The 13,951-nt window shown below is 43.2% G+C and overlaps 2 protein-coding genes across 8 annotated transcripts in view; both read left to right on the top strand.

The window, feature by feature from the left end:
• The window catches only part of grk4 (G protein-coupled receptor kinase 4), a 44,540-nt gene extending 32,392 nt beyond the window's left edge, over nt 1-12,148 (top strand). For 2 of the 3 annotated variants that reach the window (XM_069704923.1, XM_069704925.1), the window contains 8 exons: nt 779-969; nt 2,225-2,262; nt 2,760-2,849; nt 2,948-3,156; nt 4,453-4,590; nt 5,300-5,437; nt 6,322-6,453; nt 8,536-12,148. In XM_069704923.1, coding sequence (XP_069561024.1) covers nt 779-969; nt 2,225-2,262; nt 2,760-2,849; nt 2,948-3,156; nt 4,453-4,590; nt 5,300-5,437; nt 6,322-6,453; nt 8,536-8,592 — 993 coding nt within the window. In that variant the 3' untranslated portion in view covers nt 8,593-12,148. Of the gene's footprint in view, nt 1-778; nt 970-2,224; nt 2,263-2,759; nt 2,850-2,947; nt 3,157-4,452; nt 4,591-5,299; nt 5,438-6,321; nt 6,500-8,535 lie in introns of all 3 variants that reach the window. The other variant, XM_069704924.1, reaches the window with a different exon arrangement.
• A 523-nt stretch (nt 12,149-12,671) lies between these two features.
• The window catches only part of htt (huntingtin), a 29,937-nt gene continuing 28,657 nt past the window's right edge, over nt 12,672-13,951 (top strand). For all 5 annotated transcript variants that reach the window (XM_069704904.1, XM_069704905.1, XM_069704903.1 and 2 more), the window contains exon 1: nt 12,672-13,035. In XM_069704904.1, coding sequence (XP_069561005.1) covers nt 12,938-13,035 — 98 coding nt within the window. In that variant the 5' untranslated portion in view covers nt 12,672-12,937. The remainder of the gene's footprint in view (nt 13,036-13,951) is intronic.

Raw genomic sequence — 13,951 nt, 5'->3', positions numbered from 1 at the left:
ATTGAAAAAACATCTTTCATTGTTGGGAGACTTTTAAGAAATCTTTTCATTGTGTACAACACAGTGTGTGTGAGGCAGGCACATTTCAGGTTTGTCCACGATTTTGGAAAACTATTATCTTTGCCTTCTGGTTCATATTTGTGTGTTTGTTTAGGCACTGTGTGTGTGTGTGTGTGTGTGTGTGTGTGTGTGTGTGTGTGTGTGTGTGTGTGTGTGTGTGTGTGTGTGTGTGTGTGTGTGTGTGTGTGTGTGTGTGTGTGTGTGTGTGTGTGTGTGTGTGTGTTGGTCACCTGGCCCGTGACAATAGTTCCCGTCCCCTCTTGTGCTCCGCGGCAGATGGCATTCCTCTGCGATGGCAGCAACATCCTGCTTGTACACAACAGCACATGCACACTGGCCACCCTGTGTCAGTTACCCACGAGGGGGGAGCCGGAGAGGGGGAGGGAGGTTGGTGGGAATGAGGGGGAAGAAAAGAGAAATGGATGGTAGGGATTAGAGAGGGAGGAGGATGGTTTCCCACGTCTCTCTCTGTTTCTAATTTGTGTACATTCCCGACGCTCCTTTCAGGAGAATGGATGATTGTTTTTGGGGCGTTTAACAAACCTGAATGAAGCAATCACGCTCTTCTAGCCACTCTGTCTCTTACCACCTCTCCTCCTTCTTCCTCCCTCCTTTCTCTCCTCCTCCTCCTCCACCACTCCCGACTCCTTCCTTTTCCTTTCACCTCCCTCATTACCCCCCCAAAAAAAAAAAAAAAAATGTAACCTCGCTCCCGCAGGTTAGTCTAGCATATGCCTACGAGACCAAGGATGTGCTGTGCCTGGTGCTGACCATAATGAATGGCGGTGACTTAAAGTTCCACATCTACAACATGGGCAACTCGGGCTTCGACGAGCAGAGGGCCATCTTCTACGCTGCTGAGATCTGCTGTGGCCTTGAGGACCTGCACCGTGAGAGGATAGTCTACAGGTGAGCCCACCCCCCCCCCCCCCCAAAAAAAAAAAAAAACAACCCGGAAAACTTTGATGTCACGTGTAACTGATGTCATTACTGCATGAAGCACAGAAGCTTCAGGAATTTTTGGTGGGTATTTTGAAGATGTGTTCAGTCCTCGAAGCGTCTTATGTAAGCTTGTTGTGGTACATGAGAATTTGCCTTCCACTGGCTGAACGCTCCACTACATTTTTTTGTTTGTTTTTACCCATGAAGTTCACTTTACTTTGACAATCATGTCTCTACCACGGGGAAAATAAACAGTTACATTATCCTGGTCCCGATGGGAGCTTTATAAAGTCTGTGAATTTACCCTGATGATACATTATTTTTTAGCTAGCTGGGATTAGACTTACGACTTAATTTTTTTTAATACCAGGTCTGTTGTTACAGACTCACTGTGGAGTTTTTGTACCAGACAGAAAGAGTCTATTGAAAAACACTATCCGGTTGAAATATGGGAAAATTGGGAATTCGTTGTTTTTTTAAAAAAAATTTTATCTTGACTCACTTAAACAGTAAAACACATGATATCTTGGCCTGAGTTGCAATAAGAAGTTGAAAACATTACTTTAAGACATGAATCTAATGGACATACCTCAATAATTCAGAGGTCGGAAAGAAACCGTGAACCCGCCGCGTCCAACTATTTGTCCCGGCTCCGGTGAGACAGCGAGGCGAGTGCAGAAAGAAAGTCCTGCGTGATGAAGTGTGACTGGATTAATGGTGATTTCGCTGAGGTGTAATCCACCTGTCAAGCTCGGTGGAGCCTCGGCGTGATGCTAACATAAACACGCATGTTCTCAGAGGACACCCACATGCACACGGCCCGTGTACTTATAACCGCGCACCGGGCTCCTTGATAGCTGCACGTGTTACAGTAAACTGCACAGTTGGCTATGTGGTTTAATTTGTCTAGTTCTTAGTTCAAATAAAGTAAAATAACAACCTGGTATTAAGATGGATTTAATTTAAATGTGTTTCATGAGGCATCCTCAGCCAGAAAGTTCCAGAGCAACATTGAAAAATATGTCTCAGTACAAGACACGATAATAAATAAAGTTATGTGTGCAGACGGTCATCTATTATTCAACTGTAGAAGCTTAAAAACCTAATGTCAAAATGATGAATAATACAAATATTTATCCACCATTTCATTGTTATATGCTTAAACAAGTTCTATTTTACAACCAGATGTTATTCTCACTAACGTGCTTTGTTTTCTTTGCAGGGATCTGAAACCTGAAAACATCCTTCTGGATGACCGTGGTACGTCCGCATTCCTCTTTCCTCACCGTTAAATTCAGCCCAGAGTTTTTGGGCTGATACATATATGTGAGCACAGCCTCGAGGATATTACTTTTTTTTTTAATGCATCCCATAGCTCACAATGTCCAGAACAAACAAGCTGTTTGTCACTCGTCCATTTTACAATGCAGTCAGCGTCTCCCCATCTTTCACAGGCTGAAAAGTCATCTCTTGAAGTTCCTCACATCACGCTCTCTCCTCTGAGTCATCCTCCCGTATCATTTATTCTCAAACACGGTCTCATCTTGAAATAGAGGAACGTCCTCCACATATCTTTCCTCAGTGCTTACTTTTCTATTTCTTTCCCTACTTACTTTAGTGTAATATGATCCTTGTTAGGGCATCGTGTCTTGGACCTTTTACACTTATTGGTTTCTCTGTAAGTCAGTAAAGAAACCCGAATTTACATGCGACATTATCTCGGGTAGATAACTCATCTATTTGTCTTTTATGTTTAGGACACATCCGAATTTCCGACCTGGGCCTCGCTGTTCAAATCCCTGAAGGGGAGACGATACGAGGGAGAGTGGGCACCGTTGGCTACATGGGTACGACTCCCGTCCTCTTCCGCTTCCTTTCTTTAGTCATTCTCAGTCCGATTTTAAACCCCCTCCTGTCGGTTTTCCCCTCACCTCTCCCCCCTCAGCTCCCGAGGTGATCCAGAACGAGAGCTACACCTTCAGCCCGGACTGGTGGGGGCTTGGCTGTCTGATCTTCGAGATGATTCAGGGCCAGTCGCCCTTCCGCAAACGCAAGGAACGCGTCAAACGGGAGGAGGTGGACAGACGAGTGCGCGAGGACCAGGAGGAGTACTCCGAGAAGTTCGTCGAGGAGGCCAAGGACATCTGCAGACAGGTGAGGAGGAGGGAATGGAGGTGATGACGTCTTGATAAATTACATTAACAGGTTTGCTTCACTGCAGTTAACTGTCTTTATTAATATGAGTAGCAGCGGCCTTTAATAGAGGAGCATCTTTTATCTTCGGTTCAAACGGGGACACAAGAAAAGCAGAAGTTGCCATCATGACACCATCATAATTTTTTTTACTTGATAACAGCTGCAGTCTGCTACTGATGAGAGTATTATTTTTGCTACAGAACCAAAACAGGCTAAAACGTGTTGATGTAGAAATATTAGTCGGCTTGAAAAAGATTAGTCGTTTCTTAAAACTTAATTTCTCTTTCACCAACACGATCTTGGAGAGGGAGCCACTGAGCTGCTCTGTTTCCAAGCAGGAGGCGACGGGACATTGTGTGTGTGTGTGTGTGTGTGTGTGTGTGTGTGTGTGTGTGTGTGTGTGTGTGTGTGTGTGTGTGTGTGTGTGTGTGTGTGTGTGTGTGTGTGTGTGTGTGTGTGTGTTGCGTCGGAACATTCTGACCCACGGTTCAGCAAATTCAAAGACTCCCCAGGGAGAGTTGGGAGGGGAGGTGAGGGGGGAGGGAGCAGGGAGAAGAAAGGGTTTTGCAAGGAAAATGGGAGAAAGATAATAAGGAAAGAAAGGGGGGAGGGGAGGAGCAGAGGGAGAGACGGTCATTACCCACAACCCCCGAAATAGACAAGTGATGAGAGCGAGAAAACGAGACCGAAAAATGTGCTTTTCCCTGGCGTGGGTTCAGCCCGAGTTGTGAAAGGACAAAGGCGAAACGCAGAGTGTGCGAGAGGCCGTCGAGCTGTTGATTGTGAAAGCTGACGCCGAGACCGCTGGACATCCGCTTCACAAGCTGCTGTAGGTGGTGCGGCGGTAATATCATCCATAAGATCTGTTCATTCTCTCCACGACGGTCGCTGCATTAACCCCGAGTGGACGGATTTGCGTCGCCTTCATGAGTCTCTGAGGAGTCAGACACATAAAGGCGAGAAGATTACATGTAAACTCGGCCGTGTGTGTTTTGTATACATTGACCTGGAGGGATTAGTCATAAAACTGTCAAGAGTTATCCAACATCACAGGAACCCTCCTCCTCTCTGGGTGTGTGATTTATTAATTGTGAAACTGTATGAAACAGAGGATTTTGTTTATTGTACTTTTTTTTTTTTCATGGGAAAAAATATGAAGCAATAAATCTGCCCGAGTTGTCGGAGCTAAAAGTGCAGATCTTTAGAGAGTTACCGTGTTTAAATCTCTTCTTCCTCCTCCCCGCTGCGTCCCAGCTCCTGACCAAGGACCCCAAGGAGAGACTGGGATGTCAAGGTCGCGGGGCCATCGAGGTCAAGCAGCACCCCATCTTCAGAAACATCAACTTCAAACGGCTGGAGGCCAACATGCTGGACCCTCCCTTCAGCCCGGACGTAAGCGCCGCAAAGTCACACACGGCGCACACGGGCTCGATTCACAGGCTGCGGATCAGTATACAGGAAATACCATTGTCACGAGTAAACAAACACTTACGGGCTCGTTATCGCAGCTTGGCGAGCCGGCGTTGGGTGTGTTGTGTCAGTGGCGTCATTTTAACTGCCGTGTTTCACGGTAATCGTCGTCAATATCTCCAGTGGAGCTTTTTTTTTTTTTTTTTTTTTTAATACTCTCAAAGGTGAATATGTGTCACGATGGACCGTAATACAGACCACCGACTTCCCTGGAAAAATATAGTTAAACTCCAAAAAAACAAAAACTGTGCAAGCTTTTGTTTCCCGTCTGCAGTTCACACGTTATTTTCATTCAGAGAGCATCGGGGCTTCTTCAGTGTCAGAAATAGAGCGAGCGAGGAAGAGTGAGCGACCCGAGAGGTTAAATCAATAGTTGAAAGCAGATAGTGTTATCTACAGTGCGGTTTATTTGGAGGGGTTTTCAGGTCAGTTGAGCCACACTGAAGAAAAACAAAGCAGTCCTCAGGCGTGTTAAGATTTCCATGTTATTCAAATGTTCCTCTGATTCAGTGTATTTCAGGTTTATTACCCCCCCCCCCCAATCATTCAAACACAGTTGGAGTAACTCATTCCTTCTCATTTACTTCATTTTGACGTCTTTCTCCTTCCTCCCTCTGTTTTCCTCCCTCAGCCTCGAGCCGTGTACTGTAAAGACGTCCTGGACATCGAGCAGTTCTCCACAGTCAAAGGCGTGAACCTTGACCCCACAGATGACGACTTCTACCACAAGTTTGTCACAGGCAGTGTCTCCATCCCGTGGCAGAACGAGGTACTGCAGGCTCGGGGGGCCGCTGAGATGATGTCATTGTTCAGTCCCACAGCAGGAAAGATTACAGCAAATAGGAATACCTGTATAGTTCGGTGTTGTTGGAACAAACTGTTCTGGAAACACCTACTGGGGAGTTCACTGAGAACTACATGTCTTTTTAAGGGGCTTTTTTTTTTCTGTTTGCATTCACACTGCAATAGGAAAGCTGAAAGGTCATACCTGGTCCTGCACAACTACAACAACAATGATCCATTTATCTGTGTTTTGTTCACGATAAAGATACTTATGTATGCAGTCACCAGACTCCATTGGAAAAAAATTTTGATTTTTACCTCACAGAGCACAGGAGTTGCTGGTCTACAGCTGTGTTAGTTATTTTGTGTTATTGAGCCAAAGTTTTTAAAACACAACCAAAGTTCCACAATAACACAATTTAACAAACCAATCGAGGAGGCAGTGGTAGATCAGCAAAGCCCCGTATTCTGCGCCGCAAAATTCTTGTTTTTGTCAAGGGAGTTTGGTACCTTTTTGAAGAGAGAGCGATAACGCCTTCAGTTCCTCTGAGGGGAAAAAAGGCTGTCTGACGGCACGGTGAGGAAGTGAACCGACACTTGCGTCACTCTCGTTCCTATTGTACTGGGAAAGTACCTACTCAGAAATAGGAGCTAAAAAAAAAGAATGAAATAATCAAAAATGGGATTCTAAGAACTACAAATTGTTCTTAGTTCCTGCAGTGCAGATGGAAATAAAAGTGGGTACTTCCTCTGACAGTTCTTAGAAATATGAAAAATGTCCTCCTGTCCGGAAAAACCTAATGATGCGTGTCCTGCTATTTGAGTAATGTAGAGGAATACAGTGATGACTCCATCTCTCTTCCCGTGCAGATGATCGAGATGGAGTGCTTCAAAGAAATCAACGTCTACGAGACGGACGGGACGCTGTGCTCTGACCTGGACGTGAACCGGCCTAACCCTCCACCAAAGAGAGGCTTCTTCTACCGCCTGTTCAGAAGAGAGGCAAGTGCTAGTGCTCCGGCAACTGTGCGAGGGGGTGGGGGCTAAGGTACTTCCTCTCTTCCTTCCTTCCTTCTTTCCTTCGTTTTTTTTTTATTTTTTCAAGGCCTTGTCCAAACTCAGCATGTGAAACGATTATCCCTGAGCTCCTCTGAAATGTGAACGTCCAGTTGTTCCTAGTTTGAGTAAGGCCTGTCTTCCTTTTTTTTTTTTTTTTACTTGTATCTTGTGTTGAAAAGTTTTGTCCCTCTACACTTTCTTTGTTTAATTTGTAACCTTTTAACATGAGGAATCTGTGGCTTATCTCAACTAATATTAAGCTTTGCCATTAATAGTTTAATCCAGTGACACAAAATGTTCGTCGCTGGTGATAAATGGTTTTCACACCAGGAGCTGCTCAGCTAACAGGTTATTTCTACTATTCTCCGCCGGTCCTTTATTACAGAGACCTTCCATTGTGCTCTGTTCTTCCCTTGGATTGAATTCTTTGGTGTAATTTTCTCTGAAGGATGGGGAATATGTCCCTCTTTTCTTTGTCAGAATCCTGCCTTTTGTCGCCGACACTTTTATGGCTTCGGTCTGATTATCTGATCAAAATCTCTCTGAACATTGATCCCTTAATGTCTGTCTGGCAAAATCCAGAATGAAGAAGCTGTTGGTTGATGAAATGTCCCTATGTTCACTGAGCCATCTTCACTTATTATCATGCAATCACAGGAATAAGCTCATGATCAGTACACAAGGTTTTCTGCCCTGCATTTTGTCTTTCAGGCAACAAATGCAGGGGAATCAAAATGTCCAGAGACTGTTGCTGTTGCATGCAGACAAAGCAGAGTAAAGTGTTGTGAACAGAGCAGGAGGAAAGCTATAACATTTGGGATAAAGTATTCCAACTAAGGTTGCTGGATCAACATCAGCACTTGTGTTCCAGTCGTTTTTGTGACCGCGATTTCAACTTTTTGTGTCAAACTCAGAAAATTGGCAACTGAGACTCTTTAAAATTCTTCAGAAAGGCGATGAAGCAGTTAGCCGGGCGAGGTGTTTATGAGTCACATTCTTTTTTTTTCTAAGAGTGGCTGGTAAAAAACCCAAAAAAGGCTCGTCAGGTCAGCAGCGCAGCCACAAGGGTTTTATTTGACATATGAAGGGTTGTGCACTGTGAATTCTTTCCCCAGAGTCAGACTATCAACACAGAGTTCAACTGTGGCGTTCTGAGGGAAAACAATCAGTGGAAACCGCCTGAACTGTTGCATGATGGGACTCTGGTTCTCCAACATGACATCCCGCTCACACTGAGATCAAAACTAGTTTTCCCCCACAACAACACAATCATTGGAACTTCTTTACTTTCCCCCCAAAATTTTAACAAAATCTGATATCTGCTCAAGTTTCAGTTTTCCATGTTGAAATCGCGAATGTGCACATAAAACTTGTGTAAGTCGTGCTGATGTTGATTAAGTCTTGTCACTTGGAATACTTCTTCACAAGCGTAATAGCTTCCCCCTGCTCTGAGCATGTCACGGCGCTGTGCTTTGTTTGCACACAACAGGAGCAGTTTCTGAACTTTCTGATCACCTGTCGTGCGGGCCTCCTTATCTTATTAGTGGAAGTTGGAGGGGAAGAATGCAGGCTGCCTTTTAAATGCTTTTCTTTTGGTTTACTTTTTTTTAACTTTTTTTTTTTAATCATCAATCAAAGATAAAGAATCTCTTTGTAGTACAGATGCAACATCATGTATTAATGATGAATCGAGTCTCCGTCAAGAAAATGACATGATTTTAAGTGGAGCAGAGCCGTAACAGAACATTTTTAAATAGCAGTTCTACGTTATACTTTTATTATTATGGAAAAGTCAACGACCAGTTGCATCATAATTTTGCCCCACGCCTTTGCCCTTGCTGGAATTGCACGTCATCCTTTAACATTTTCATAGTTATGTGTGTGAGTACTGGACGACAAAAGTAGGACTCCTGATGTGGTTACGTCGAGGTCGGAGTTTTTCAGGGAGAGCGTTTCATTCGCACGTGAGATGGCGCGCTGAGTTTCTAACATCCGTGATATGTGCTCACTTCCGGTTCTCCCCAGGTCTGTTTTAAGAGCGGTTACAGTGACGACGAGATCGAGGAGCCCTCGCGACTTTAAACCACTCCCTCCACCTGCACCCCCTCCGCCGCAGAACTTCACCACAAACTCCAACCGAGCGCAAATCTTTGGAACTCAGTGAATGTTGACCTGTATTTATGAGCTGTATTAAAAGTGTATTATAATTAAAGAAAAAAGTATGAGTTTAAAGATTTTGTACATTTGTACTTGAATTTATGTCTAGATGTATATTTTCACTAAAGGTTGTATTGTACAAAAAGCCATAAAAGTACCACTTGAATGCATACATTACATTTTTATTTCCTTTTTATTTTCTTTTGGAATGAGTATGGATAATGTGTATTGGGGAGGTTTTTTTAAGAAGCACAGTACCAGTAGTCTTTTTATTATTATTTTTTACGTAGCATAAGGCCTTTTTTTTTTTTTTTTTTAAATACATGTGCTGTATGTTTGTCATTAATTTGGCCAACGTGACGTGTATTTCTTTTTTAGCACATCAGCTCCGCCTGGTCCCGAACTAACCCTCCGCCTCCGTACGCCTCGAGGCTCAGGTAGATCTGAACGAAGCGTGTACATCCAAACGATGAGTGGGGGGAAAAAAACAAATCCAGTCTGTCATTGCTGTGTTGATGCCACGCTGCTCTATCCTCTCCCATGTGTTGGACGCCCACCTGCCCTGTTTTGTTTTTTAATATTTGTTTTATTTAAGGTTGGTTTGGATTCTCCGTGCCCTTACCTCAGCCCGGATACGCAGGTTGCACTGGATGGGATAGCAGTAAATTGTCTTCTAGGTGTCTTTACCAACTCAGATCTAGCAGAGATTTATTTCTGGCTGTCTTCTAATTAACATGTGCAACAATTAAGTATCCTTTAAACTACAAAGTAAATACTGGGTTGGCCGTTTTCAGTCCCACAAGGTTTGATAATTGCTGGCCGTCTACTACAAAAAAAATATATAAAAAAATCTTTCATGAGCTGCAAACAGCTCAGAACAGGAATTTTAGATGCCAGACAGTGTTTCACCGCGAGCACGGCTGTTAAGTAAAACGTCTGTTACATTATTTACTCAGGCAGAATATTTGATTTTTTTGTTCATTTATCTTTATTACTTCTTCTGCTTTTGTTGTACTCCCTGGCTTTTACTTTCTTTTCATTCCTTTTTTCGGTCATTATAAATCATTCTATGTGCAGAGCGGAAATCCTTTCCCCGCGATATTTCTTAGTAATTTGCTGCCCATTTTTTTTTTAAATTTTTTTAAATAGTACACCAGAAAGCCTCCTTCTGGTTGACTGGAGAATAATTTGGAACAAAGAGACACATGATGATGATGATGGTGATGATGATGGGACTTTATCAGAGACCTGACCTGCAGCTGACAATGGCTTCATCTAGAAGATAGCAAAAAAAAAAAAAGAAAGAAGATATCTGTTGCATCCAGCTAACTTCCACTGATTCAGCTATCAGCAGCTATTAGCCTCTGCACTGAGACAAGATAACAGCCTGCTTTAGCCTCTGTACCAGTTTGACCGTAGATAGCACGGTACCTGCTAACTGACCTCCATTTAGATCTCGTGTGGCTTTAGCTGTGTTTGTGATTGAAGAAAAATACAATTTGTTAACGGTAACAACACCCGCCTTTACCTATTCCATTTAAATCCTGTATGTCGTTGTCTCGCGGGAGACGGTTGCTCATACGTGTGAAAACAGTGAGAAGTGGACCGTCGCTGTGTGTCCACGAACACTCGCAGAACCACAACTGTTGTGCACTTGTGTTTTATTATAAAAGAAGTGTTTCCTTCCAATCATGAACAAAACACATTTTCTGTACATTTCCCGTCATTAATCAGGATTATTTCTGTTCACTATTTGTCTGTTCTCACTGGCATTGCAGAGGCATTTGAAGCCATTTTTAAAATTTTCCTTTTTTTCGAGGCGGTTTGTTGTTTACTCCCCCATCTCCTGTTTTTTAATGCTGTGAATACCCCATCTGGACATGTTAGTTTTGTGTGTGTATATTACACTGTAAGCTAATGCAGCTTTGTTCAATCTAATGCTTTCCAGTAAATTAGCTGTACCCTTGTGCAATTTAGTTACCTGAAGGATTGTTTCACTTTTTTGAGACTTTCTTTTTTTTTTTTTTTTTTTTTCTACAGAAAAGCAGTGTCTGCATTTTGTCAATACAGTAGTTCAGAATCATGTAGGGACTTGAATATTACTCTGTTGAATTTCTAAGAAACCGCATATTTTTTAAAATGGTACGCATATAGTCCCTAATCTAATTAACTCATTTGGAGGCGGCTTGTTCTAAAAAAAATTGTCCCCTGTTGCACATTCCATCATCAAGAATCAAACGTGTGCATCTAGCTGTTGCTGACTTATCGTCACTTGAGTTTCTGAGTGTCTACTTTTTTATTTTTTTTTGCTCTCAGGCACATTTTGAAGCTGATTTCGCTTGCCTCTGTAGATTTTAGCCTTTTAGCTCTTTAGCCTCAAAAAACCTTGTAAATGATGTATTTCTAACATGTAACTAAGCTCGAACACACATTCTCTCATTCTCACAGGGAAACTAAACTGTGTTTGCCATCCATGCCTCTGTCATTGTATTTGAGGATCTTTACTCTTCTACCATCCATACGGCAGTGAAGAAGTTCTCTTTGCTTTCACTGCGCTATGGTGTGTTTTTGACAATGACTAAAGGAAGTGTCTTTAACTTTTATTGCCAATGATACCAAAAGCACCATTAACTAAATTAAACTTGTTTTCTTTTCCGAAGACTTTACTGAAGAAAGACTGACAGCCTTTTATTATATATGTGCCAATTACCATGTTGATTTCTGACATCCATTTTTTTTTAACCTCTTAAACCTTCCGTCCATTCTGAGAGAAATTCCTTCACATAAAGGAACTTTAAACAGCTCAACAGTTTTGAATGTCCGCACTAAGTGCATTGTAATGCCTGTTTAAAAAAAAAAATAAAAAAAAATGCATATGTTTTATTACTCAAGCATGTATCAGTTTGTAATACTTCAGGTTCCTTGTATATGTAAATGATGACCTTCTAGTGCCAACATATCTCACTGGTATCTGAGGACAACTTTATGAATGGCAAGGTGACCAGCTGAGTTGGCCTGGTTTGAATACATAACAAGCATTCCTTTTCTCCTGCCTTTCCTCCGAGACTCTGATGGTGAGCTCATCCTCAAACCCCAAAAGTGGGACGGTACTCACCAGCAACGTCTAGAAGTGAGAGATCCTCAGTTCCTTGACTCACTCGAGTCTAGTTTTGGGATAAACGCCAATACAAGTTGGGAGGTTCTGCTGGGTTTCACATTCTTCTGTTCAGATATGTCCGATAAGTGATGCTGTCAAGGAAGGGGAGGAATGACTAATGCATAATTTGGTATTCAAACTGGGCCTGGGACTTCTTGATTTTTTTTTTTTTAATTTTTTTTATTTTTTTTTTTTTGTATCTGTACAGTCAAGTCGTTCAACCACTGCAGTCATTGTTAATTCTTGTACAAGTTGTATCACTGGTTGTTGTACCATATCTGACATTTGTAATTATGAAATAATACACTGCCATTTGTATAAAAATTACTTGTGTCTTGACTTTTTTTGTGTCATGTTATTTTGTTGATAGTTTTGCATAAATGGGTTGAGATGGGACTTAAAGTGGTGCCCTGCTGCTTTGACCTGTTTGAGCAAACTAGTGGCATATTGAATATTTGCTACATGTTGGAATTAATTGAAGCACTTCATTGCTTTGACTATTATATAGGAATTTATTACAGATTAAAACTAAAGATTTCTTGCCATTGTCTTTCAGAGATATTACCATTAATAAGCTAATAAAGTACAGTAGCACTGCAAGTGCTTTTCATCTTTATTCCTACTCGTCCACTCATAATAATAATTAAAAAAAAGGTAAAAGATTGAGCAAATCTGTCCTGCAGTCTGAATTTCATGGGTCCCGTGACAGCAACAATAACAACAAAAGAAAAAAAAAGTACCAGCCACTCATTGGTTCTTTAGCAAGTCAGTCAGTGTATAGCCGCAGTCTGATTGGCCGCTGTCGTTGCAAGCCCCGCCCCTCTCCAGCAAGCTGTCATATATGCCACTTCCTGGTGTGATTGGCTCGGGGGGGGGAACGCGAAGCTGCATCAAAGATGGCTCGTTGTCAACCAACATTTGGTTCATTTAGGAGTAATATTGTGAACGAATAAGAGCCATATCTCAAGAAGAGCAGGTGGGGAGCCGGTGGTAGTCGTCGCGAGCAGTGTGAGCACTCTCGTCGCACGACGCGCCTCCTGCTCTCGCGCCGCTTCTGTGCTAGCTGGTTAGCTCGCGTAGTAAATATTAGCTCGTCCGGCCGAGCTCGTTAAAATGGCCACGATGGAGAAACTGATGAAGGCCTTCGAGTCTCTGAAGTCTTTCCAGCAGCAGCAGGGACCGCCGACCGCCGAGGAGCTCGTCCAGAGACAGTGAGTGTGGTTTTTTTTTGTTGGTCCAGCGGAGTTTGAACAGCCGTTGGGCTAAACACTTAGCTTAGCCTGCTAGCAGCGTTAGCTTCCCGAGGTTTAACAGACGAGCTGGTGCTCGTGACGCCGACGGGGCTCAGCGGCGATTTAAAACTTCTCGGACATTTTGTTGTTGTTGTTGTTGTTGTTTAGATCGACTCGTTTCCGAGCATCGAGTCTCTACCGCCTCGCGTTAACGTGATCGTCAGCCTGGCACGTTTTAATGCTCGGGACCAGCCATCACAGGAGAAGATGCGCGCGCAGCTGTGACAGAGTCAGGAAGGCCCGTGGACGGGTTCACGACACGAGTTAATATCATCAACAAGAAGGCCCGCGGACGGGTTCACGACACGAGTTAATATCATCAACAAGAAGGCCCGCGGACGGGTTCACGACACGAGTTAATATCAACAACAGGAAGGCCCGTGGACGGGTTCACGACACGAGTTAATATCATCAACAAGAAGGCCCGTGGACGGGTTCACGACACGAGTTAATATCATCAACAAGAAGGCCCGCGGACGGGTTCACGACACGAGTTAATATCATCAACAAGAAGGCCCGCGGACGGGTTCACGACACGAGTTAATATCATCAACAAGAAGGCCCGTGGACGGGTTCACGACACGAGTTAATATCATCAACAAGAAGGCCCGCGGACGGGTTCACGACACGAGTTAATATCACCAACAAGAAGGCCCGTGGACGGGTTCACGACACGAGTTAATATCATCAACAAGAAGGCCCGTGGACGGGTTCACGACACGAGTTAATATCATCAACAGGAAGGCCCGTGGACGGGTTCACGACACGAGTTAATATCATCAACAAGAAGGCCCGCGGACGGGTTCACGACACGAGTTAATATCAACAACAAGAA

This window comes from Brachyistius frenatus, unplaced genomic scaffold (assembly GCF_029030835.1).
Source record: "Brachyistius frenatus isolate BFR_SWC_R1_liver_20210118 unplaced genomic scaffold, ASM2903083v1 Contig_53, whole genome shotgun sequence".
NCBI classification, from domain to species: domain Eukaryota; kingdom Metazoa; phylum Chordata; class Actinopteri; family Embiotocidae; genus Brachyistius; species Brachyistius frenatus.
This window is presented reverse-complemented; position numbering and strand designations above follow the sequence as displayed.